This window comes from Melanerpes formicivorus, unplaced genomic scaffold (assembly GCF_026170545.1).
Source record: "Melanerpes formicivorus ecotype bairdi unplaced genomic scaffold, bMelFor1.0.p_v2 SCAF_14, whole genome shotgun sequence".
In the NCBI taxonomy this organism is placed as follows: domain Eukaryota; kingdom Metazoa; phylum Chordata; class Aves; order Piciformes; family Picidae; genus Melanerpes; species Melanerpes formicivorus.
Window position 1 is genome coordinate 9,547,534 of NW_027142366.1, and position 26,313 is coordinate 9,573,846.

General features: G+C 44.9%; 1 protein-coding gene across 2 annotated transcripts in view; it reads right to left on the bottom strand.

Annotated features, from left to right (window-relative positions):
- Positions 1-7: 7 nt before the first annotated feature.
- The window catches only part of LOC137445289 (multidrug resistance-associated protein 1), an 82,148-nt gene continuing 55,842 nt past the window's right edge, over positions 8-26,313 (bottom strand). Inside the window, exons 13-32 of one of the 2 annotated variants that reach the window (XM_068146862.1) lie at positions 24,005-24,151; positions 23,569-23,656; positions 22,123-22,192; positions 21,127-21,253; positions 19,442-19,618; positions 18,227-18,394; positions 17,695-17,872; positions 14,750-14,794; positions 12,969-13,053; positions 11,845-11,983; positions 10,743-10,950; positions 9,504-9,814; positions 8,489-8,688; positions 7,868-7,994; positions 7,444-7,545; positions 6,326-6,472; positions 5,330-5,488; positions 4,157-4,323; positions 3,213-3,407; positions 8-1,490 (exon numbers count right to left, since the gene is read on the bottom strand). In XM_068146862.1, coding sequence (XP_068002963.1) covers positions 1,382-1,490; positions 3,213-3,407; positions 4,157-4,323; positions 5,330-5,488; positions 6,326-6,472; positions 7,444-7,545; positions 7,868-7,994; positions 8,489-8,688; positions 9,504-9,814; positions 10,743-10,950; positions 11,845-11,983; positions 12,969-13,053; positions 14,750-14,794; positions 17,695-17,872; positions 18,227-18,394; positions 19,442-19,618; positions 21,127-21,253; positions 22,123-22,192; positions 23,569-23,656; positions 24,005-24,151 — 2,949 coding nt within the window. In that variant the 3' untranslated portion in view covers positions 8-1,381. The remainder of the gene's footprint in view (positions 1,491-3,212; positions 3,408-4,156; positions 4,324-5,329; positions 5,489-6,325; positions 6,473-7,443; positions 7,546-7,867; positions 7,995-8,488; positions 8,689-9,503; positions 9,815-10,742; positions 10,951-11,844; positions 11,984-12,968; positions 13,054-14,749; positions 14,795-17,694; positions 17,873-18,226; positions 18,395-19,441; positions 19,619-21,126; positions 21,254-22,122; positions 22,193-23,568; positions 23,657-24,004; positions 24,152-26,313) is intronic. The other variant, XM_068146861.1, reaches the window with a different exon arrangement.

Below are 26,313 nucleotides of genomic sequence, written 5' to 3' on the forward strand. Positions count from 1 at the left end.
CAGCACCTTATCTTTCAAACAATTGTTTACTGCAAGTTGTTTGCAAATATTCATATAGTCATCATTACAAAAAATACCAAAGAAAATGTCAATCTATTCCATTTCAGAGAGTCATAATTTACAAAAAAATAAATAGCTTTACTCTAAAGAAGACAATTGTCTAGTATTAAGGTCAGCCATGTCATTGACAGAAGTCCACCTTCTCAGAGCACTGAGTATCTGGGCCCTTCTGACTGAAGTTTACCTTCCCTCCAGCATTTTCCTTGAAAATAAGACTAATCAGAACATGACAAAAGTAACTTTTTTCTTCCCACAGAAAACTGAACATCCAGCACAGATCTTGCAAACGAGACTCCATTGCTAATTGCACTGTGAGACCCCTCTGACACACAGCTTTGCAACAGAGCTTTTTTAAACAACTGTAACAGAACAGCTTCCCACAAAGTCTGCCAACAGCAGCAGCATGAAGGGCATGGTTCTTGGGTATAAGGCTAATGGTCCTTGTGGCAGAGCTGTGATTAAAGCACAGGCCTGCCAGAGCCTGGGGATTACAATCAGTGTCACACCCAGCCTGCAACCACCGCTCGGGCATATCCTCACTTCCCAGCCAAAACCCCACAGGCATAACCAGGATGCACCACCCAAGTCAGAATTCCTGAGTGAACTGGGTGTGAGATCAGGTACCCCTGACTGCTGCACCACTTTGTTTTTTGGAGTGATTGTCATTCTAGACATGCTTAAATACTGCTTTGAAATTGGCTGTGCTTTTACACACCAGCACCACTGTCACACCGCAGTGAGCTTGCTGCTGTACGCTGTAAACACATGAAGCCTTGAGGACAACGTGTCAAAGCATTAACCATGTACAGGAGAACTTCTGGCACACAGCTTGTTGCACAACAAAAAAAATCTTTGGACTATATATGCCACAAATTGTTCCAAATGCATCCCACAACAGATGGCTCAAATGAGGGATCAGCAAACAAGCAACTAACTAACATTTGAGAAGTGGTTCAGACAACAAGGAAAAAAGAGGGGGCTTCAGAACACAAGAGCAGATGAAAGGAAAAAGCTCTTCTGACCTTCTCTGAAGAATCACACTGCCTTATACTTGAACATAGAACAGGTTTCAGGCAAAACTGAAAAGTCTCTGGAGTGCTTTGCACAGTGTATGTGCTTCTCCTAAAGCAGGCTAAAATCAACACTAAGGAGAATAAAAGAAAAAAATATTGCATTTTTTTGTTACTTCCATCACCATGCTCTGGATGATTCCACTGGGACTGGAACCAAACTGCAGGGCTCACACCAGCTCAGGGGAGGTTACAGTTCTCTGAATGGGTCAGCCCTCCCCTTCCCCACAGCAACTAACCAAGTTCAAGTGCTACACCAAGCCTGAATCTTTGGCCATGCTATAGAAAACGCCTTTTTCCTGAAGTAGGTGGTCTGGGCTACCACACTCCACCACTTCTCCTCTGTCCAGGACTAAAACTCTGTAAAACAAGGCAGAGAAAAACAAACATGTTACAAGATGCAGAAATCCAAGGCGGATGCACATAGACAGACACTGACCATAGTGCAACCGTTACATGCAAACACAGGCAGTCCAAGGCCTGCATAGTTTCATAGTTTCATTCAGGGTTGGAAGGGACCACAAGGATTATCTAGTTCCAACCCCCCTGCCATGGGCAGGGACACCCCACACTAGATCAGGCTGGACAGAGCCTCATCCAGCCTGCTCTTAAACACCCCCAGGGACGGGGCCTCGACCACCTTCCTGGACAACCCATTCCAGGGTCTCACCACTCTCATGGTGAAGAACCTCCTCCTCACATCCAGCCTGAATCTCCCCACCTCCAGCTTCATTCCATTCCCCCTAGTCCTATCACTACCTGAGATCCTGAGAAGTCCTTCCCCAGCCTTCCTGTAGGCCCTTTCAGATACTGGAAGGCCACAATTAGGTCACCTGGGAGCCTTCTCTTCTCCAGACTGAACAGCCCCAGCTCCTTCAGTCTGTCCTCACAGGAGAGGTGCTCCAGCCCTCTGATCATCCTTGTGGCCCTTCTCTGGACACGTTCCAGCACCTCCACATCCCTCTTGTAATAGGGGCTCCAGAAGTGGACACAGTACTCCAGGTGGGAAATGAATGGGAATTCTGGCATGAATGGCCAGAGGTTCTCAACTGTCCTTCCTAACACCACTGCAGATGATTTGCCTGTCTGCTCTGTTTTTTATGTAGCAAGTTTACCCAGGCACCTGCAGGCAGCCACGAGACTTTTAACTGTGCTCCAAAGCAGATAAAAACTAGATAGGCAGCACTTGTTAAGGTCAGTGAGAGCCCCTAAGACCTTGCAGTCTGCCAGAACCTTCCCATAATATTGTACCACACAATACAAATGCAGGCATGGCTCATGCAAAGCAAAGGTGTCACTGGAATGAAGGAGTTTACAAAGCAAGCTACCACAGTCAGTAAATCCAGCTTACAGCTCAAGCTCTGCCTTCAGGTACCTTCACTAACTGGCCAGATACTGCAGATGCTCACTAAACCCTGGGCAGGGGCTGCTGCATGGAGACTGCCATGTCATGCCACAACTGGGTGTTCCTCTGGTGGCAGCACTGCTGGAGCTGCACCTGGCACAGGTAACACTCCCATCTCTTATCTTTCACTACTGACAGCACAAAGAAAGGTCCTACCTAAGTACACAAAAACCTTACCACAGGTCACTTTGCTCTCTGCCGTGCTAAAATGGACAAGAGAGCCTAAATCTGAAGTTATTAGACCAAAGTTTTGCCCTCAATCACACCTCAACAAGGCAGCTGAGGATGAGGGAGGCCTCATAAACTATAACCAGAAGTGATGGAAAGAAAAACACTGAGTAAATGGCAGACAAGTGCAGAACCTGCCCTTTGATCCTTAGGCTGCCTATGCCTAGTTCAGGGTATGAGCCCCCTAAAGCTCTGATGCCTCTTCCAGCTGTGCCTAAATCAGGGAAAGATCCTGACCTGGCCTCCCTCCCCTTCCTGGTTTGCATGGACAGAATGGCAGAAGAGCAGCACAACAGAGGGAACAGAGCTCCCCAGGCCAGGCAGAGCCATCACACACACACATCTCACCCATCAGAGAGATGGCTAAAATGCCCCTGGCACACATTTAGCTAGCACAGAGATGCTCATTCCAGCAGAGCACAGTGCAGGTGCTGATCCACATCCCTTACCTTGTGTAGTCCATGATGGTGTTCAGCCGATGTGCTATCGTCAGTACAGTGCACTCCTCAAACTGAGACCTTATTGTTGACTGTATCAGCTGATCTGTTTCAAGATCAACAGCAGCTGTGGCTTCATCTAGAACCAGGATTTTGGACTTCCTGAGCAGAGCTCGTGCCAGGCACACCAGCTGGCGCTGTCCCACACTGCAGATGGGGTGGAAGGGTGGGGAAAAGAAGTCAGAGCAAGTTTGCAGAATTCATTTTACAGCCCAGTAATTGCTTGCAAGAGCTCATCTAAGCTACAGGTGTCAAAAAACCAGCAAAATAGATAAGGTCACCCTCACCACTTCACTGCAAAGCACCTAACAGCATGTGAAACTATATCCTCCTCACCATGAAGTCTTGGAAATGTAATCAGGTAAGAGTCTACAAATGGTTTCAGCTTAACTGCATCATGCTGACTCCCTGAGTCAGTGCAGTTTGAGGACTGGACTCTGAGCAGTTTTTACAGGCTGAACACACATGCCTGTGGTGGTGCAAAAAGCAAGCGGAGAGAAGTCACATCTGCTGGGCAGGAACCACAGCCAGCCCAGAGCATCCACTGCCACAGAAATTCTTTCCATGACTGCCCAGGCTGTCAAACCTCACAGCATTCCAAGTATTTCTTAAATTACTTAACATTTCCAAATCTGAGTTTAGAACATGTTGAATGTAACCCAGATGGTCAATTGCCTGGCCACATGTTAAGAATTCCCCAGCTCCCTTCCAAAAAATCTCTCAGAGGGCAGGAAGGGGTTAGCCCCACAGTGCTTCGGTGCTGCAGGCTCTAGCTGCACACTGTCCCAAGGGAGCTCTAAGGTTTCTGGAAGCAGCAACTCCAGCTGCACACACCCACCCCACCCCAGTTCTCTAGTTCTTGGGGCAGTTTTCACCAGCGTGGTTATCTGACCCACCTGAGGTTCTCTCCACCTTCAGCACACTCATGGTTAAGTTTATCAGGAAGGGATGATACAAAGTTTTGCAGGTGAGCCAATTCCAAAGACCTCCAAATGTCTTCATCAGAGTGTTGGTCAAAAGGATCAAGATTCATACGCAGAGAGCCAGAAAACAATATTGGATCCTAGTCACAGAGAGAGGTAAGGACAATGCACACAGAACATGGTAAGAGCTCCAAACTACCTCTTCACTACAGAAAGGAAAAGATGCAGTTGCAAATAAGCTCATCTGCTGAACTCTGGAGTGAGACCTCACATTTTCCAGCAAGAGCAAGATATTCTCCCTCACCCTTATTCCTCTTGGGAGCCTGACCTGTACCCTCTACAAATGTCAACTCCAGACCTTTCTGTGAGTCAGTAACTCATGAATCCAGAAGCAAGGGGCAGGAAGGCAGGAAAACAAAACAAAAACAAACCACAAAAACCCACCCACCACAGCAAGCCAACCAGAAAAACCCAGTCAAGTTTCTTTTTACTTTCTAGCCAAGCTTCTGTCAGCAGAGGCAACTAAGACCAACTTTCCACTTCTTTGGAATTACACCATCCATAAAGATACCAAAAGTCTTCAGTGGCAGTATTCATTAAATGATGACAGGGAGAACACTGTTTTGGAAATACTTTTGACCTCTTTGTGTCAGACTGATGCAAAGTGATCAAAAGGAGAAAGCAAAAGTCCTCCCCAGACTTCTAGAAGTGGTGGTGCACAAACCTCTTACTGTGTGCTCAGCTGGTTGTGCCAGTGTGTTGCACTGGTGATCTACATAAACACATTTCCTGATCCTACTTGGACTTAGCACAGGCAGGCAGTAAAGGTTACACAGCAAGAACAAAACAACTTGTGCAAGTCCAGTGCCTGTAAAACTCTACTTCCAGATGGTTTGAACTATCAAACCCACAGCTGCTGGGCTGCTTCTCCTCTACTGGCTAGAAGAGCAATGGTCCCAATTAACTAAGGGACCCAGCTGGGTGTTCAGCTGGGATCAGCTCTCCCCACTCAGGCTCAGTTGTCTACAGCAATCAGCATGGGGTGCTGACATGGCCCATAAGCCCAGAGGTTTTGCTTCCACACCACAACTCAGCATTTGTTATGAGTTCTGGTGATGGAAGGATTTGGCTCTTTCCTGCACATACCTGAGGGATGATGGTGATCTTGAATCTCAAGTCATGAAGTCCTATGTTTGCAATATTAACTCCATCAATAATAATTTCTCCTTCAGCTGCTTCATTAATCCGAAACAAACCTAAAGTAAGTGAGGATTTTCCAGCTCCTGTTCTTCCAACTATCCCAACCTGTTGGGAAGAAACATAGGAACAACTTATTCTGGGGAAGAGTTAATGCATTTCCAAGCATCTACCTGAAGCTGACACACTCACAAGGTTGTTACAGTTGTCCTATTTGCTGGGTTATCAGGACCCCAAAACAGTGTAACAAATTGAGGCTGATCAAACAGGAAGAGAAATCAGTGGATATGAAAAAGACCAAGAACTGAAGCAGTCAAAGTTGCAATTGAACCATCAAAGTTTCCATATTTCTAGAAGCACAGATGGAACTGGGCAGAGCAGGCCAAGGTTTCCTGCTTTGGCTGGTTCATGCCTCACAGTCATAATTACTGATTTGACATCTACCTTGTTGCAATCAATAGCAAAAGTACAGAAAAGCACTTGGCTTCATACTGAACATTTTGCTTCCTGCTTAGACTGAACTCTTCACCCATTTGTTGTTTGTTTGTGTTTAATAACTAGATAAGATTGCTGCTTCTGTTGGTTGATCGTCTCTTGCCATCTGCCCTTTCTAACCACTCTGGAGGAAGTATTCTGCCCATAAATGTAGGTTATAAGAAATAACATTTCCTGGGAGGGGAAAGATGACACATAAATCTCATTTACTTACAGAACCAGACCAAGAGACACCTCATGAGCCCACCTGCAATGTACCTTCACCCCATGACCCAGAACACAGTCTGAAAACAGATCCCACTGCATCTGCCAGTCATAGTTAGACTGATTCTACAGAAGCTTCTCTCATTCTTAAAGACCCAAGACACCACAGAACAGGGTTAAACCTCTCCTGGGCTTATGCATGCAGATTTATAAACAGCAACTCTACTGTAAGTTCAGGTTCATTACCTTCTCACCCCCACTGATGGTAACATTGATGTTTTTCAGAACCAAGTCCAAGTCCTCCCGGTAACGTAAACCATAGCCTCGGAACTCCACCTTCCCCTCCTCAGGCCAGGTGCTCGCTGGGGCTGTTTGTTCAATACTCCATTCAGCCTGGAAGAACCACACAGACAGGTCTGAATCTGACCCTCCTTCCATCAGGCATGAGCTCAGAGGGCTCAAGCAAAGCAATTAAGGAAAATTCTTGTTAAGTGTGTGATTTGCAAAAGGAACTGTGATGGTGATGGGGAGAAAGGAAAAGAGCTGTCCCAAGGCAAGAGGACATGTTACATGCAGATAAGGGCTGTGCTACTCCATGTCCCACTTCCTGAATCAAATTTCCACTGCAGCACACATTGAGATAACCTTCTTGTACAGCCCCACCACAGCAAGGAAACTGTTGTGGAAGCCATGCATGCACCCAGAAGCAGTTTGAACTAAGACATAAACACTAAAATATTAACAAGCTGGCAAAGTAAACAGCTGCTGCCTTAGCCTCCCACAGAGAGAGAACACACTGCTAGTGCCAAACAGAAGGGCTTTGAACTGTATGAACACTGGTCTACCAGAACCCCAGGAAAAATCTAGGAAGACTCCTCATAAGGTTTGGCTGCAAAAAAGTCACTCAAACCAGGTTCAAGTGACAGGCATGGCAAAGAGAAGTCACAGCAACCCCTATTCCATAGCCAAAAAGGGCACAATTGCAGATGAAATGAGTTGTTAGTCAATTTGAACCAAAAGTAGTAAAACCTCTTTACTCCTCACACTGAGAAAAATGAAAAGCACATAAAAACGTAATGTGTAAGCACTTAGGAAACTAAAACATTTGTACAGCTCCAGTGCTTAACTCAGGGCTGAAAGCTCATTTCCTAACCAAGACTGTAGGTATCAGCAGGTACAGCTCAAAAGCATCCCCAGGAACTGCCCACTAAGACAAAGCCTGTCCCCTGAGGGAGGACACCAACAGCACCAAGCTCTGCCTCACCCCTCAGCTGAATGCACTCTAACCCATTCAGCCAGGCTGTGGACAAGACCTGAGAAGAGAGCACAAACTCCTACAGAAAGTGGTGGACAGCTCAGTGTACCTCCTTCTCCATTTCAGAATATTCTTTGACTCTTTCAACAGCAACAATGTTGGTCTCCAGCTCAGACGACATGCGAACAAGCCAGTTCAAGTAGGCTGTAATCTGCAAGAAGCAAGGAAATGTAGAAGCAGCTTACACTAAATATCTTACCTGCAATAAAAACACTAGAACAGCCACAGCACTCTATGCTCGTGGAATGCATAAACACAGACAGCACCTTGGCTAATTGGTGCTGGAGAGGAGAAAAGTCCAGATGCCTTTAATATGCAGGGCATGAGCCAGCCACATCTCACACAGGCAACGAACTTCCCAGCATCTTTCCAGATGCTATTTGTAGTTATTCTTCTCTTCCTATGTTCCTTACATTAATTTTCCCTCCAAAGTCACAGCAAGATTGAGTCTCTCATGCAAAGGTAAAAATTACCTGCAGCGAGTAAGACACCGAGAGGCCAACCAGTCCTGCACTGAGCTTGCTGCGGGCAATGACTGCAAACAGTGCAGCAAAGAGGACAATACAGTTCCCCACGTACTCCAGACGGACAGCCAGCCACCTGCAAGACAGACAAATGCAATGCACCTTTCTGGTCATTCACCCACAGAGAATTAGGAATATGGCCAACCAGTGTTCTGTCACAAATCTTGGTTTTTGAACAGGTTAGAAATATGGCATCTGCATACTGCCAGTGACACAGGAACTGCAAGGTATTAGAGGTTCTGCTCCAGCAGTAAGCAAACCTGGGCTGCATCCAAAAATCAAACCACCTTCCAGGTACACAAATTCCTGTCTTAGTTCAGAAGCCAGTTGTGGTTCATTGGGATGAGTCAAAACTCTTCAGAAAGTATTACTCAGAAGTAAGGCAGGAACTCTTAGAAAGGAAAGAAATTCAGAAGTAATCTTCCTGACAGAAGTTTAGGCAAAACAAATCTATGCACACAGGCTTCCCTACCCTGAACTATGCTGAGAGCTGTGATGGATGAGCGGCACAGGCAGGAAACCCACATGCTCCTACATAACTGCCCTGCAGTCTGTCAGCCCCATGGGTACCTGTTTGCAACAATGCTTGGATAGTAAGCTTTCTGGTTTTCATCCACTTTGATGTCATTCTGCTTTATGAAACGCTTCTGCTCCTGGAAGGCTCGGATGACACTGACTCCCAGAAGGGTCTCATTGAAGTGAGAATACACAGGAGAGCGACTGACGGACTCAAGGCGCTTGAGCTGGCGAGAAGTGGCCACATAAAACCTCTGCAAGTAAGAATATGAGAGTTATGGCAACATCTAGGCTGCATCTGAAAAGGCACAGGGAACCATAAGAGCTCCTTGCCATTTGGGCTGCTAGTTACAGATTCACCTGGCATGCTGTAACCTGCCTTCTCCAGCACGTGTAGGCCTACAGCCACCAGTGCATACACACTCTGCTGTCTTTAAACAGCCACCATGCAAACCAGGGCATCCAGTACTCATTTTTTCCTCTCTGCAAGGTTATTTCAACAGTGTAACACACATCACTGCCTTTAGGTTTTACTAAAGGAGTTTGATAGATTCACTAATTCAGGAGTCAAAAGTCAAAACCTCCTCTCCCCTTACTGGACTTGTAAGAATAAAGCAAGAGTGAAGCAAGCACACCCCTGCCTATGCAAGACAGGAGTGAAAGGCTGCCATCATTCCTCTTGCTCTGTAAACTATTCTAACATCACCTCAGCAGTGCACACAAACCCCTCTCAAGGCTGCTCTCTTGTTTGTGAGGGTTAACAAAAGCCCATTCCTTCTCCACAGTCATGCTCTGTGCCTCAAGTAACACAAAATTTCCCTCAACATCTAATGGCATTTTTATGAAGTCTGCTTAGGTATTAAGGGATTATAACCTGCACAGAAGGCATTCTGCACTTGATAACAGAAGGAAATGCTCTGCTAAGCCATGCCAAGCACAATTACTCAAGCATGACTCCAGTCAAGCACATTAAAAATCCATTCCAATGCAAGGCCAGGAAAGAACTCTCTTAAATAACAGAGGATGAGTGACCGCTGGTCCCAAAGCCCCCCCAGGTAAAATTCCCTACCTGGACAAACAAGTAGACAAGTCCCAGAGGTGGAATAATGACAGCAGCTATAGGTGTGGCCAGCAGAATGATGATACAAGCCCCAATCACATTAAATGTTGAGCCCATGAACATCTTAATGATTGGTGGAATGGTGGAGTCAATGGTATCTATCTCCTTAGAGAAACGGTTCACCAGATTTCCACTGGGTGTGCGTTCAAAGAAACTCATTGGGGACCTGAGGACATTGTGCAGCAGGTTGAGGTGCAGGTGTCGTGAAGCAAATATTCCCCCTATTGAGACAGCCATCGAGTAGCCAAAGACAGCAATACCTGGAAGAGAAGATTTGTTTTTAACTGCTTCCACCTGTCACACAGAACATTTCCCTTCATTTCACCACCACTTAGCATTAGCACTTCTCTGGAACAATAAACCTGAGAAATGGATTAAAAAATAGTAACAAAAAAAAAGCAGTAGGGGGGAAAAATAGAAAGAATGAAAAAAAAAACCAACTCCTTTCTGCCATGGAATAAGTTGGGTTTCCCATATGAAATTTTGTGTAATATTTAAGCACTTTCCTTGAGTAAAGGCCACTGAACGTTAAAGGTGCCTTTAGTTTGTACAGAAAGCTCTTTGTGGCAGTTCTGAAGTGGGATACTTGGGGTGTTAAGTTTCATGGCAAAAAAAACTTTCACCACAAAGACAAAACATAAAAAGCTACTGAGCTGGCCTCCCTATGGTGACACAGTGTTCAAGGCCAGGTTGGATGAGGCCTTGAGCAACCTGGTCTAGTGGGAGGTGTCCCTGCCCACAGCAGGGGGTTGGAACGGAGTGATTTTTAGGGTCACTTCCAACCCAAACCAGCCTGTGACCCTATGACCCTCAAACAATCCATCGACAGCCTACACAGCTGAGCTGGGACGTGGCTGGAAGAAAGGCAGTGCCTCCTGTGACAACCTGTCCCTGCCCCAGGTGCCACTTCCTGAGTCAAACATTTTGTCACCAACTGCTGGCTTATCAGCCCCTGCAAAAACCACTTCCATTCTTGTTTCATACAAAAAACCCCAAACCCTACCTTCACTAACCAAATCATTTTATAGGCTGGTTTGCTTGCCTTTTGGGTAGAGTTCTTATATTTCTACAAAAAGAAAAAGAAACCACACTGAAATCCTTAGCAAACTGGTGCTGAGTGGGATGCAAGGTCACCAAGAGCATCAGAAACTTTCTGAACCCACTAATCTTAAAATAGACCAAGCAAACCTTGAGAAATTCCCAGTGCTCCATACACTCCCAGTCTGACATCTGTGTACTGCTGTGTCCCGTTGATAACAGGATCATCTGTCCACAAACTTAGCCAGTAGTTAGAAGCCAGGGAAGCCACATGATTACATATAAAGAGGAAAACGCTCAAGAAAGAGATGAACAGCCCAATTGCTTTCATGTAGTCCCAGTACACTGTTGCCTTTACCTGAAGACAGAAAAGAGGGGAAAAAATGTATAAAAAATAATGAATTTCACAGAGTAAGTTTCAAACCCAGCAATTCCCTCCTCTTCAATCCCTATTTAAAGCCAGTGTCCCTGCAACAGGCCTCAAAACCGTAATAGTTGCACTCTAGAGAGCCACTGCTTGGGAACACAAGCATTCTATGGAGACAAGCCAAACCCAACATTCCTCCAGGGCAGGCACACATCATCCTCCCCTTGTCCTCCAAGGAGAGGGATGGGTAGGGAGAGAGTTGCCTGAACTAACAAAGACCAGCAGCAGCAGAGCCCAAAACATCACTGAGGAGTTCCAGCTTTTGGCTTCTCTTTTTACCACACGATTACACAACCTTTAATTAAACCTTTGCTCCACAGGGCTCACCTCCTATGATCTATCTTTAACCAGAGGATTCAGGCAACACTGCTAGGAGTTGTAACAGCCATTTTCCCAGGAACCTCACTTCCAGGTTTCTCAGAAAGCCCTGGGTATCCCGGGATTAGACACTTGTGTCTACAATGGAAACTTGGCTGAAATCCACCCGAGTCAACTCCAGCTCCTTTGCTAACAGGCAGATTTCATTAGGTCACCTAATTTATCACAACTTTTCTCCAAGGAATAGTTGCAAGGTCTTTCATTTCTTTGTTTAAACTTTGATGTGGTCAGGCCCATCACTTTAAACAAAGGCTTTGGTGTCAGCACCCTTTCTGCACACAAACCTGGGGCTCAGCTTGGGGAGCAGAAGGCACAGCAACAGTTCCATGAAGTACTACACAACAAGCAGCAAGCCTGAGAATCCGCTCAGACCTCTTTCAGCCCAGTTACACAGTATTTGGAAGCTAGTTTCTGACCCCAGTGGGAAGTGGGAACAGGAGACCTTACCCTCCCGGTCTTTGCAGTGTCAGCCTCTGTCAGTTTCCAGGAATTCTTTTCAGCAAGTGGCTTCTGCAGCTCTGCTGTGCTGCTCTGGTGCTGGGACTTCCCCGTGTCTCTGCTGTACGTTGAAGAGTTACTGAGCTGCCTGCTTGAAGACATTTATTTTTCAGTCTTAGCATGACAAAAGGCCAGGTGCTTACTTCACGAAGAGACATCAAGAGTGCATGGCTCTGTATCAGCAACTTGGGTTATTCTGGTGATAATCCACCTCCTAACCAGCCATCACCATCAGGCCAATGGTTAGTAGTGCTTCCCTCCTCCCCCCTGCTGGCATTCGGTTCTCAAGCACTCATCTGCAGATCCAAGTAACAGTGGAGCCAGCCAAAGGAGTCTTGGATGAGCAATCAAGGAAAAAATGCTTGGTGATAAACAACATCAGCCTTTACAAACTATCATATACAGTGCAGCTGCTGGAGTGCAAAAAGGGTACCCATGATGGCATCAATATGGGCAACTGCACTCCCAGGTACTCATTAGCTTCCAGAAATACAGACCACCCCAAGAACAGGACATCGACAAGGAGACTGATTTGGGGAAGCCATAATCAGAGTGATTGCCTTTGGCTTCTCTCAAACATAAAAGCAGCTATACTGAGTGACACTAAAGGTTCATCAAACACTGCATTCCATCTGAGAGCAGTCAGCTGCATAAGCCTTGGGAAACCATACAAAACCTAGACTAGTTCATACCATACTTGCTACAACCCAACTGTTTCCTCCCAGGGAAAGAAGGGCAGCAGAGCTCTGTGTGCAGACATGCATGAGCAACAGCCTGTACCAGCAACTGAAGGAAGGCTGTAGTCTCAGAGGCTCATATGCCCAGCTGCTAGCAACTGGGGAGACTCAAATCCAGGGACACCTATCAGACAGCACCTGAGCCCAACTAGGAGGGATTCACCCTTGTTTGTACACATAGATTACATCCTCACTAGTGAACCTCCATCCTGCCCAGCCAGAGGTGGGAACAGGATGGGTTCATTTGGTGCTGTGTTTGTGTGGAGCTCTAAGTGCCTGTGATTTGTGTGGCTGCCACAGGTACCAAGTAACAAGAGAGAAAAAAAGAGACTACACCTGTGCATTGGCTTTCCAGGGGCTTCATTCAGAAGGACTCCATTTTCTATAGGCTTGCCTTCTTTTCCAGATGGACTATTTGTATCTGGAAGGAGTGGAAAAGTAAACATGAGAAGAGTAAGCAAAAAGATCCAAAGGTTTCATTTCACTCCTAAATGCCAGGTGCAACCCTACTGTGCAAAGGAAGGAAGTAAGGAACACACACAGGCATTAACAGCTGAGTGACCAGGTGAACAGATCCGTTTAGCTCCAGCTGAAACAGGACTGGCTGCCAAGATGGTGAACATTTCTTTTTCTCCCACATGTAGATCAGTACTAATAATGGGATGTAATTCTGAGGACATACTGGCTATTAAAGCATGCAATACCAAGTCACACTGTGACTCATTCTGTGGTAAAGAACCCAAACAATCCAACCAGTCCTTTTCAAACCACATCTTCTGCAGTTAATTCTAAATCATTTTCATTTCAGAACACAATGAGAACACATTCTAGTAAATGATGGAGGGAAGCAGGGCAAACAGAAGGCATCTGCTATTCACTTTGAGCCTTCCTGCACAACTGAGCGGGTAGCAACACACAGAAGCCTCATGTTTGTAAGCAGCTACAGGCATCAGGTTAATTTAGGCATTTCTCAAAAGCAAAAAAGTCTTGTTATCCCACAGCACACACACAGGACAATTTGTCTAAAACACTTCACAAAACCTGTCAGCTTGAAGTATTAAGGTTTCTTCTGAGCAACCCCATTCAGTGTGCCATGAGTCGAACTTGCAGGTTCAAATTATGTCAGCCTTTTCCTAGCACAAACCAAGGGACTGACTCCTCCAAAATTAACTGCATCTTTCAAAAGGTACATGGGAAAATGGGTGTAGCTCTAGAGTCTGAAGTTGTCATGTTTTTACACAGAAGCACAGAATATGCATAAACCAGGTCATAAACACTGCAGGCCCTGCTTGAACATAAATCTGTTCCCTCCTGCCTGCAACCTGAATGGGACCATGACTCTGAGAACCCAAAGCTAAACTGCTCAGTGCAGTCAAGAAGCAGAAAAAAGGAAAATGTAATGAAACTGCTCAGTTATTTAGTTGTTATTTTTAAATGACAGCAAAGCAACAGGGACTGCTGGTTACTTGAAGCACTTGCAGCATTTCTTTTGAAGGGCTCCCATACGCGGACCAGCAAGCATTCCAGTGTCAGCTGCCTCAGAGCAGCACTGCAGTTCTAAACACACACAGGCAAATAAACCATCCTGCCCTAGCAGCTCTCAAAGCTAGTTCCCGCTGTAGGCCACAGAGATTTCCTGCTTCTACTGCATTTGCCTTTTGAGAGCAAATGAATGGTCCAGACTGACACAGTAAATCTGGTGTCTGCACCCAGACCACAGCTTCCTAATGAGGGGCTCTTTGAACAGCACCCCCAGAAATGACAAAGGCTCCAAAACACTCAACACTTCTGAGGAGAGAAAAGACCTTTGGGGCTCAGTCCTGAACAGTGACTCTCAGGACACTCACTACACTCTTAAGTCCAGGGCACATATTTAAAGGTTATGTAAGGCTTCCTCATGGAAGTGTTTGAGATAAAGAACTGCTGCCAATGAGTTATCCACACACAAACTGTTGTGGCATCACACTGACAAGCATCATGCAAACCAAGCAGATACCTTCTATGGTGCAGACAGAGTTCCTTTAACACGGATTCAGTCTCTTGTAAGGGAGGTGCAACTAGTCATATTACTCCAACACAAGCACTGATATAAAGCCACATGGCCAAAAAGCAGTTACCTGTTTCCAGAAGCTGAATCGTTCCTTCTGAAGAAGGCTCTGAGTCTAGAAGCACAAGTAAGTGACTTTTTCCAGAACACACTCACTACTCTCAAACACAAACACATCCAACCAGCACACCCTAAACCACTGAACCCAAGGCAGGATGAAATTCATTGAAATGGACCTTTTTTTAACCCCAAGCCTCCTACACAAACAATGACAACCTTGAGGACAAAGAAACAATTCCAATCAGATGGCTACAAGCAAACAATCAAGAAGCTTCCTTTGTTTCAAGATATGATTAATGAAGAGATGCTTAAAACCCCTCACTCTACAGGCAACCACCATGTGGATTTTCCCCAGTGGTGGTGATGAGACCTTATCCCAGAACCTTAAGGTTAAAGCCACAAAGCACCATGCTTCCAGTGTGGCAGCTTCTATTTGCATGGCTATTTCTCTCAGCCCACAGCTCTGCTATTCTGCCTTGCTTTAGTCATACAACCACAATGAGAGAAGGAAAGCTGTACTAGCACAGGTTTACTTAGTTCTACCTACTATGTAGTCCCCAGCCACTACCCTGAATAGACAGGTTAGTAAGAAATAGGGAGACACTTCATTCTTACAAGTATCTTGACACCCTAACAGCACTCATCCTGAATCTGCCCTTTAGGGGAGAGGCTGCAAATTGCTTCTACTTTAGGTGAGAAAGAGTTGAATTTTCCCAGAGGTGAAATGAATTTAAGATAAAGTCAGGTTATTTCCTGGCCTAGGCATGTGTTTCCTGAATTACCTTAGGTTCTGACTCCACAACACTTGAAAAAGAGCCTACACATCTCAATGTTTAAGTCTTGCTTTCCAAGCTGGGGATGAGAAAGGCAGCAGATACAGCACACTGACAGCAAGTAACCCTCAGGATTCCCAGTGGGAGAGAAGGGCTTGGAGGCAGTGAGGAGCAGACTCACAGCCAAACCTCAGAGGCTGGGCAGGAGGAAAGGCTTTTTTGCCTTTGCAGAATCAGGATGCATTCCAGGCAGCAAGCACCAATCCCCACTTTGCCATTTTGCTCCAGCTGAAGTGTGTTAAGGCTGCCAACACACAGCCTCCCTTTTCAGGGGGGTGTGGAGATCTCCTCCAGCTAGCTCAGGCTGACTCCCACCACAATTTACTCCATGTTTATCCAAGAACCTGTGATTTTTAATAACATTTGGTGGGCTTCCACACATCTGATACATATTGGTGTTATCCCTGTGAATCAAAAAAATAATGTCCCTGGGTTTTAATTTTTTTTCCCCCAGAAGATTACTGGACCCAAACTGAGAAACAAACTAGCTGCAAACAGACCAACCCTGTGATAGAGCAACCCTCTCCCAGTCACCAGGGGCATGCAGTTACCAGACAGCTGCAGAGCAGTATGGCAGAAGATAAAGCACTGGGTCACTTTCCAAAGCATGATTCAGTGTTTAAACGGGGCAGTAAAGTCACTTCACTTAACAGACTGCAAAGCAACCCTGCTCTTGGAAAGGGGAGGATACAAAGGCTCCAAGGAAGCTATTAAAGGAGGAAAATCTTAGTACAAGGCAACTTGTTGGCTTGCTATTGTAGGGCAGAGGAAGTTAATTTGTTTCCAGAAGTCTCCTTCACTGAAGGCTGCAACAAATCTGACTGTGCCCAAAGTACCTATAGAGGCATCCCAAAGAAATACAGAGGAATTAGCCTGATTCTGCTTCCAGAAAAAACTACATGCAGGTTTTCTCCCCAAAGGACACCCTACCCATGCAGCACTTGCTGTTTACAGACAATGTCCACCCAAACCAGCATCCCAGTCTGTGGAGTCTCAACAGAGGCATACCAAAGACCTTTCCAGGAAGAGAGGCTCAGCTCCACCTCACACCCAAACCCCTCAATTGAAGAGCCAGGAGAAGATGCCACCTTGCACACCCAGGAACCAAATGCTGCTGGTTCACAGCCTCCACTGGCAGTCTGTGTTAGTAGAGGGCTGCTTCAGAGAGTGAAAGAGATCACCACAGCCCTCACACAAGGAACTGTTAGAGAAACATCAGAAGCAGCCCCTTGCCACAAAGCCACTCAGTGCCTCTTTAATGCTTCACAACTTCACCATGTAGCTGCATGTGGCACCATTTCCTTTTCATCTGTAACTGGCACCTGAGGAGTAGACTAAAACATGTGTCTGCTTTTCCTCTAGGGAACAGGTGAGAATCAAGGCCTTTTCAAATGGAAAGAAAGAAGTGGCCTCAATCCCTTCCTGGTAGTGCAGAGCCTGCAGAACCCTTACTACCAGACAGCCCTCGAGCACAGGCCAACGTTTTAAGGCCAGTCATCACAGTGCTAACGCCCCTCACACTCTTCAGCATGAGCAGAGGGAGTGGTATAAGGAAACCACCACAGGTAAGTCACTGAAGACAACAGGTTGGAGGCGAGAGACTGTTATCAAGAGTGTCCTTTATCAAAATTCAATACTGCAACCATCTGCAGGTAATAAAATAAAAAAAGCATCTGAAGCATGAAGCATGTTCCTGTGCCAGTGCAGCTCTGCAGCTGTCTTGTAAAGCAGAAGGAAGTGTCAGGGACTCTTCAGCTGCTTCTTCCTCCCCCCAGTCCCCAAAGGACTTCTCTGCATAAAGACAACATACCCTAATAAGCACAGTCAGGGTGTAAAGACCCCAGCCAGCCTTCACCTGATCTCACAACCATTTGAATTTTGCTCTGAGTGAGAGGAATTCTACTGTGATCTGCTCCACCTTTTCCTATGTTTTAAGAAAGAGTGTGCGTTTTATCTCACAATCTTCACTGCCCTCAAGAAATAAGCACCTCCACCTGAAAGGACCTCTCAAAAAATAGTCAATTCTTAACTTTCCTTCTACTAGCAGCATTTTGCCTTCAATGTGACTGCCTTAACATGCCATACATCAGCTTACCCCAAGAGAATTCCTGTGTGAGCTTACCGCTGCTTTCTGTGCCTTGGTCAGCATAAGCATATGTACGAAGAAACTCAGCAAAAGCCCCATCCTGCTTCAGCAGCTCCTGGTAGGATCCCATCTCAGAGATTTCTCCATCTGACATGACCAGAATTGTATCTGTTTGAGGGAGGTAGTTGATTGCATGGGTCACCAAAACCCGTGTCTGAAGAGCAACAAAACAGGAAGAAAACACAAAGTGTAACACCTGAAATGAGTAAACGCCATGCTGCAGCTACTGCTCTTGCTCGAGTACTGTAGTAACTATGGGCAGCCATGCAAGATTTTTAAGGGGAAATAGTGTCCTTGTCTTGAATTTTTCCATTAAAGAATTCTACATTCACATTTCAACAGAACTCAGTGGTTTACAAAAGACTTCTACAAGCCTCAGAAGGATCCTTTCATTTCTCAGCTGTTTGAAACAAAAGTCTAACTAGGCAACATGATGAAGGTGGGATCATTTGAACCCAGCAAAGAAAACCAATCATGCTCTAGAGATACCTATTTCCTCAGGACATACTTTGTTTTTCAGGATTCCCTTTGGTCCAATGACTTTTTCAAAAATATGTTTCCCAACATGAGCATCAACAGCTGACAGAGGATCATCAAACAGATAGACATCTGCATTGCAGTAAACCGCCCGAGCTAGGCTGACTCGCTGCTTCTGCCCTCCAGACAAATTCACACCCTGGGGAGACAAAAAAAGAAGGATCCTTTATTTACAGTGGCAGGTAGATGTCTTGCTTCAGTCTGTGAAGGACATAAATCATTGTTGGTTTATGCAAATCAGAGAAATTACAGCACTGTAGGAAACAGATCTCCATCACAAATGATTTCACTACAGCATAAGCAATCACAGCCAAAATCCTCTTGCAAGGGAGCACCTGCGTTATTTTTTTTATGAGCAGCCCTTCACTGAGAGTGAGAAAAGTGTCTGGTAGCCTTATAAGGCAATTAACCCAAACCAGCCCACTGAGCTCTGGACAGTCAGAAGCTACCTTCCTCCTCAGCTGTACTCCTGCAGTGCTGCCTCAGTTCATTTAAACAAACCCAACTCACACACTACAATTCGGTTGGCTTGCTGACCTGGAAGATAAAGCTTCATCCTTTACTGAACCTGGGGATGTCAGGGGGCAGCTGTAGCCCACCTGCAACTGGCCTGCAGGCAAAGCACATATTCCTGTCTTCTGGACAACACTAGCTTAGCAGAATAACAAGCAGATAACGTGCACATACTCTGCTGGCCATGTGGTTAAGGGGCTCCTGGTCTTGCTCCCATAGCAGAGCACCACAATATCTGTGCAAGTTCCTAAATCCCACACCACACACACTTTTGCAGCTAAGGGTCAATTTGGGAGTTTGTCTGTTGGGATTTGGGGGAGCTTGGGAGGCTGGTGAGTGAGTTTGTATGCTTGCTTTCAATGAAGCTGAGATGCTCAGAACATTCTTCTCTTCCTGATTCTACACATTTTTCTACTCTATGACCATGGCAACTTAAGAGACAATGAAAACTTGCCATTGCAAAGTGGTTTTGCATTTTTAATTGAGGAGAGGTTTCCTCCTTTTTGGGGCTTAAAGACAAGGAAAGCACACTGTTCAGATTTGTCTCTTATGCCAGAAGCTTTCCACTACCAGTGTCTTAAATTCAGTACAACTTTATGATGAACTAGAAGAGAAGTCATGCAGCTTAACTACATGAAGCAGCACTGTCATGGCAGAATAGCTACTGAAATACCTTCTCTCCTATTTCTGTTTTGCCTCCAGAAGGAAGAATCTCCATATCAGGCAGCAGGGCACAAGCCTCAATCACACGCTTGTACCGGCTCTCATTCATCTCCCTTCCAAAGATGATGTTATCTTCCAGGGTAGCATTCTGGACCCAGGCTTGCTGAGGAACGTAGGCTACTGAGCCCTGCAAGGAAAAGAAAGACCCTTATTCAGTACTGCACACAAGGTCAAAGCACAGCAGGCTCTGCAAGGCAGGCAGCGCTGATCACCTCACAAATAGCCTGCGGTCATTTCAAAACTGCACAGAGTTCTTGGGCTCCTGCCTCCTCCAAACTGTTATTTTGATAATCCTCTCTACAGTGAATGCAACAAAGTGTCTCAATGGAAAATGAAAGACTTCAAAGAAAATAGGATTCTCTAACATAAACTTGGAGGGAGCCTTTGTGTAGAGAATGTTTGCACAATTAACTGAACGTCAAAAGTCATTAGTTGTAATTTATGTTCTGCATAAAACAATCGAATCTGGAATGCAAGTGTTTAACAAATGCAGCTCTGCCAGGAGATTTCTGCAGAAGGTAAGGGAAGTAGTTCTTATGTAAAAATCACTTCAAAGAAGGACTGAGCTGCTGCAAAGTATTTTACTTTGAAGATTAGTTCTGCCTTCTCACAAATACTCAGTGATTCAGATCTCACCTACTTTGTTTTTCCAGAACAATTTTGGAGGTGACCCAAAGTGCCTTCTTTTAAATGCAACACAGTTGTTTTGCTCTTAATATAATTCTCTTTCCATAGAATGCATTAAAGCAGTAACAAAACTCAAGAAGAGGACTCCTTCTTCCTTCCAGGTTACTTCTCCTGTGTGAGCTTTGTACAACTCATGTCTAACAAAGTACAAAACACAACAGCAGATTTCCCATGTTTGGCTGTTTGGGTCTAGCCTCTGTCCTTGTAATTCTCTGATGTTGTAATGGGTTGGGGCAAACCCCCTCCCCACCACAGGGCAGAAACAACGACTCAGACAAAGGGATTGCAAAAAGTGATGGAAAGTTTAAATAGAAAAACAATTTAAAAACAAACAACAATGAAAGCTGGGTTGGGGGGGGAGGAAAGAGCCCTGGGCGGGGGTTTGGGTGTACCCCCAGGTGGGGATGGGATGTTCTTGGGCATGTTCTGGGATCTCTCTCTTTGTCACGGTGCTTGTGGTTCTCTGTAAAGCTTTCACTGGTGTTTGTTTTTAAATTGTTTTCCTATTTAAACTTTCCATCACTTTTGCAATCCCTTTGTCTGAGTCGTTGTTCCTGCCCGTGGTGGGGAGGGGGTTTGCCCCAATCCATTACAGATGTCTAAGTATGAACCAACACTGCTCTTCCTCAGGCTGGAGTATGTGTAACAGGGTCTCTCTACCTCATACCTGGCTGCCAACAAGATTCACCAGAATCTCAAATACCTTTGAGACCTCCATTACTCTACTCAGCTAAATCTGAAACCAACATATTTTGAAGTTGTGGGGTCAAGGCTTAGCAGGCAATTACACACAGCACAGGCTAATAATGTATGTATGTGGCATGTCAAGAAATCAGCCTTTCCAAGAACTGTAGATTTTTAGCCTATCTCTTCCCCTCTTCTCATCATTTGGAAATCCAGAATCTGGCAATACCCACAAACAAAGAACCAATTCTTCAGACATCATACCTTGACAACCACATAGCCTTCCCTTTTGTCCATCTCCCCCAGTAAGGCAGACAACAACGAAGACTTCCCACAGCCAACCTGACCAACAACAGCTACCAAGGAGCCTTCAGGAACAGTGAAATTAATGCTGAAATAAAGCATACATAATTCAGCCTTGCTTGCTGGTACATCCCAGTAGTTAAACAGTCAATTGCACAGCTGATAGAAAGGCAGGTGCCATGTGAACACCTGCTGCAAATGCTAGCTCAAACAGGTAAAAATCTCTGTGCCGTAAATGTAAACCTCTCATTCAGAAAGCACCCAGCTCTTCTTATACTTAGGACAGAGCTTCTTAATGTCTAGTTAGTCAAAAGGGGAAGAAAAATGAAAATAAAACCGACTGTGTCACAGCCTGGGCAGTATTTCTCTCACAGGTTCTGTGAATACAAATGTAAGTACCAATGGATGCTTCCCAAAGAGCATCCTTGTCCTTAAGAACATGCAAAGCCCAAGACTGAGCAGCTAAAATTAAGGAAGGGCACAAGGCACAGAGAAGGCTCAAGCTTGTAGCTGCACCACCCCAGTTACTTTGTTAGTCTATCATGTTCTTCACTGGTTCTCTCCAGCACAGCAATCAAGGATGGGTGCAGTTCAGCAAGAAGGTTTTCAAAAGGAAGACCCTGAGGACGCTGCAGCATGAGGATAAATCCAAGAGGCTAATCTGGCTGCACCTCTAGATGGAGCTCATCCCATCTGCAGCGCACAGCAAGAGCTGAAAAGCTCTCAGGGCTTTCTTTCATCCCTTTATTCCTTTATGCATTCCATGCAAAAAACATACTTTGTAAATTCCTCCAGCTCATGCAGCCCCTAGTTTAAAACTAATTATATATATAGATAAATAGTATTTGTTCTCCTATTTCTTCAAGGCAACTAATTCTTCTGAATATAGATTTTCATAATTCCAATATTCATGATGCAGAGAGATTATGAAGCAGAAAGAAGGGTGCCAATTCTTACCTGTTCAGTGAAGGAGGATCATTTTTGGACCAGCTAAACATCGCATTCTTTACAACAATGCATCCTTCAGCTGACAAACAGAAAACTTATCTTTATAAACATGTCAGGGAACGGAGCTAAATTGCATGCTCTGGAGCAGAGAAGTCCATCTAAGCACAGAGCCAGAAGTACAAAGCTGTTTTTCCAGCAGAACAACCACCCACTGCTTTCCAAAAGCGGAGGTTCTGCTTTTATTAGATCTACCAAGACAGCAGAGGTTCCAGGGTTACATTTTTTCCAGTAATCAGGAGGTAGATGTCAAGGATACAAAGATCCTGACTTACTCAGCTGCATCCTCCTCTATCCAGCAACTCCGCTGGGGCACAGCAAAATCAGTGCATGAAGCCAGGAGCCTCAGTCTGCCTTGTGCTTCAATGGAAGCATCAGCCAGACTGTCAGCTCCATGTGTGTTACAAGAAGAATGACAGAACAACATAAATCTAACTACCAAATAAACTAACTTTAACCCAAAACACTGCATGGCACCAGCATCTGTAGATTTCTACAGCAACAGTCCAAAATATATCACTCCCAATTCCATCAACCATGCTGCAAAAACTTAGCCTAGGCAAACAGTGTGCAAGTACAACTCATCATGGACAACACAAAAAAGCCACACCAAAAACACCCCCTCCACAAACCAACCAACCCAGCCCAAAATCCCACACTACATAGATTTATAAGTAAGGTTATTAGCTGAGAAAGGGAAAAGAAGATGGAGAGAGGAAAAAAGAGAAATGCAACAGGTGACTGCTAACCACATGAGATGGAGCCATGGGGATTTCACTGACTTTGTGAAAGGGAAGCTAGAAAAGTCATTCAGAAATGACTGATCTAGTTGAAGTCAACTTTTATCATGTAAGAAAAAGGCAATTTGTTTATCAGTAAGTCTACCTTCACGCTGATCCGTCTCCTAAAGAGCTCTATATAACCAGAGCAGCAACAGTGCACACAGCAGTGATGCTCTCAGCACAAAACAAAGTCAAGGCCTTTGCCAGAGATGGGACTTCTCCTTTCTCCTTCAAGAGTGCTGCAGTGTTACGTGACTGTTCTGGTAGATGCTGAACTTTGGCACAGCACTAATTAGCATTCTGTTAACTGCCTCCAAATGTCAAATGGCTGCTACACTTAAACCAGTCTAACAAGACATTTTCTAAGTGCCCATTGTATCTGGATGTAATCATACTATAGTTTGGACAAAGGAGCTAGGGAAACTAAAGAAACTGCTTGAGGAGCTGTTACCAACCACATAGCTTTTATTGTACAAGTGAAAGCCTTCTCTGCCACCCAGCCATAACCTTCCAGTGAAATAAACCAAATGAAGTAAATATTGCAGAACAGAAAAGAAACACTGCAAAGCCAAACAAAACCTGAACACACTGATGTTCAGCAGGACAGGAAACTCACCTTCTGTAATGGAACTTCTAATTATACTGTCTGGATCTAACTCCTCATGAGACAGGAACACCCTAAGGCGCTTCAAGGAGACACTGGCCTGCATAAGAAAGGGATATAAAATGATCTTACATTGCTCAGTACATTGAAGAGCTCATTGTTTCATGTTCTAATTCCCCTTAACTCTACTGCATAGCTTCCTGGACAGACAAACTCACACTTCCCAAACCACAAGGAATGTGGTTGGTTTCAGGAACACTACCGCCATAACTGGAGTTGATAGTTTTACTTGCACAACACTTTACACAGAGGAAATGCAAAGCTCCCTTTCTGAGGTGGCTGAATTTCACCAGTGGACATTCTCTTAAGCACAGAAATTTAATCTTTCCACCCCATGGCTCCTTCTGCACAGAAACACTTGTTAATGACTGAAGTACTGAAGTCTTACTTCTACTATGCTGCTGATAACCATAGGAAGCATGTTCAATGGAAACCTGAGGATGTTGAACAATGCTAGGGAAACAAATGCCTTCTGAGCATCCAAGATGTTCTTCTTGTCTATTGTTACATAGACAGCAAATGTGGACAAGGCAACCTGAAACAAAGTGGAATAATTACTGAGTTAGAATAATGTTTTTAAAGGCACAAATTCAGGAGTCACACAGTCTGACAACTGCAATCAGAGGGCTACACAGACAGTAACATTCTGGTAACTTCCTTGTTCCTTTTGCCTTTCACAAAATTAATATTTCATTTAAATCCATTGTTGTATAAAGAAGTTGATGGCTCCCCTTGGAAAGATGTCAAGTGCTCACTTTCTTCACATAGCAAGGCTGAAACTACAAATGTCCCACTGCAGTCACACTGCAGAGGGGAAGGAATGATCATTAGCCTTTCTTGCTGCTCTCATGCCCCATGCTCTCTCTCTCCTGCTCTCATGCCTGGTAACAGAGACTGGATCAGTCACACACACAGTTAGGAACATCTCAGTGCTAACCCATTTTATATTTTGTAGAGCCTACCACAACCCCAGCTTGCCAAGTAGAGCCCACAGACCACCTTGTCAGGGACAGACTGTTTCCCAAGAAACCTAACCAATTCACAAGAGAAAAGCTTAGGATCCATGCTAAATAAGAAAAGGACAGTGAGCCATTGCTGTCAGCAATCATGAGATAGAAAAATCATTTGAAAAAAATCCATACTTACATTTTTTTAAAGTAATTATAGTAAAATTAAAGTAAGGAAAACCACATGTTCACCCTCAGAGTGTTTTCTTCTATGGTAGCAATGATCCTATCTCTCCATATCACAAGATCCAGCAACTTTTTCCCCACAGACTGCCACTTAGAACAAGAAATCAAGGTAGGCTAACCTCTGGCATTCCCCTTCCCACTGGAGTCATAACCATTAGCTCAAATGCTTAAGCAACAGTCTTTGCCCAAGGACAGCACCCACTGCAGACAGGACTGTTTCTGTTAGAACCCTGACTGCTGTGACATGTATTGTTCTTGGGACAGTGGCTGGCTCAGCTCTGCCTGCTACAGTAGCTTGTTTGTACAATCCTCGGTTTGAACAACCACAGCCCAGGGAGAAAGGCCTCCCAGAGAGATCAAAAACAAGACAGTGTCTAAAGAATAATCCCACAAGCAGCATGGCTGTACTCTTGAGTCACCAGCTGTTAGCCTGAATACAGCACACAGAGCAGTAGGGGAGGGACTGCAAAATGAACTGTTTCCTGACACCATTATTAAACAAGGTTTTGAAGAGACCTGGCCATGGAAACAGAAGGAGCAGAGGAAATAAAGAGGTTTGCATGTTAAAAGTGCTTTCAAGTAAGCAGGTCCAAGAATTCTTTAATCACAAGTTCAAAGAGCATACACAAAACCCAAACATCCAAGAAACAGGATGTCAGGAGCAGCCCTGCGCTTCGGGCTGCACCAATTCTGCGCCAGTGGCAAACTCCCAAGGTGTAGGACCACTGCCACGCAACATATGCTGAAACAGAGCTACTCATCAGCCAGATTTCTCTTCTCACACTCCACAGAACACCATTTAGAAGTCCACCTGCAGAGTTTTATTTAGAAACTTCATTTAATGATGTATTTACATTAAAATCACCCCAGACTTCTTTTAGAAAAGCATTCACTTGAGAATGCAGCCAATGCTTCCTACCCAGGGCACTGCTGCTTCTGCCTTTCATCATGCCCAAAACAATGTAAACACTACAACTGTTTGCAAGGAAGGAATCTGAGACTGGAAAGTACACTTAAACACCTTCAACTGGAGCAGTGCATATTTTATCCTAATGTAGTCATGCCTTTTATTTGCTTCTGCAGACAAGAGTAATGGCCTCTTTTGAATAGGGTTTGAAGCAACTGTGACATAACCTCACCCTTCTGTCCACTTTATTACTTTCAGTGTAAGCTATCCACAAACACAGTGGGGATGTTTCACATATCAAAAATCCTTTTTTAAAAGAGGAAGAATTTGAAGCAATTCCAAGGTACCAAATAGCTTTACCTCTTTCACCTTGTTCTTAAAGAGATGCTGGGAGAACCCAGGTGAGAGCTCCCAGTGCCCTGTGTCCCACTGGACCAAGGGCTCTTACCTAAAGACCTGCTACTCTCTGAAAGACGCAAGTTCTACTCTGTCCATCACAGCTACCCCCTGGAGGGTACTGTGTGTATTAGTAAACTCTTCTAAATCTGACAATATGTTTACTCTTAGGTTCCTCAAGTCCACTACCAAAAATAGAGG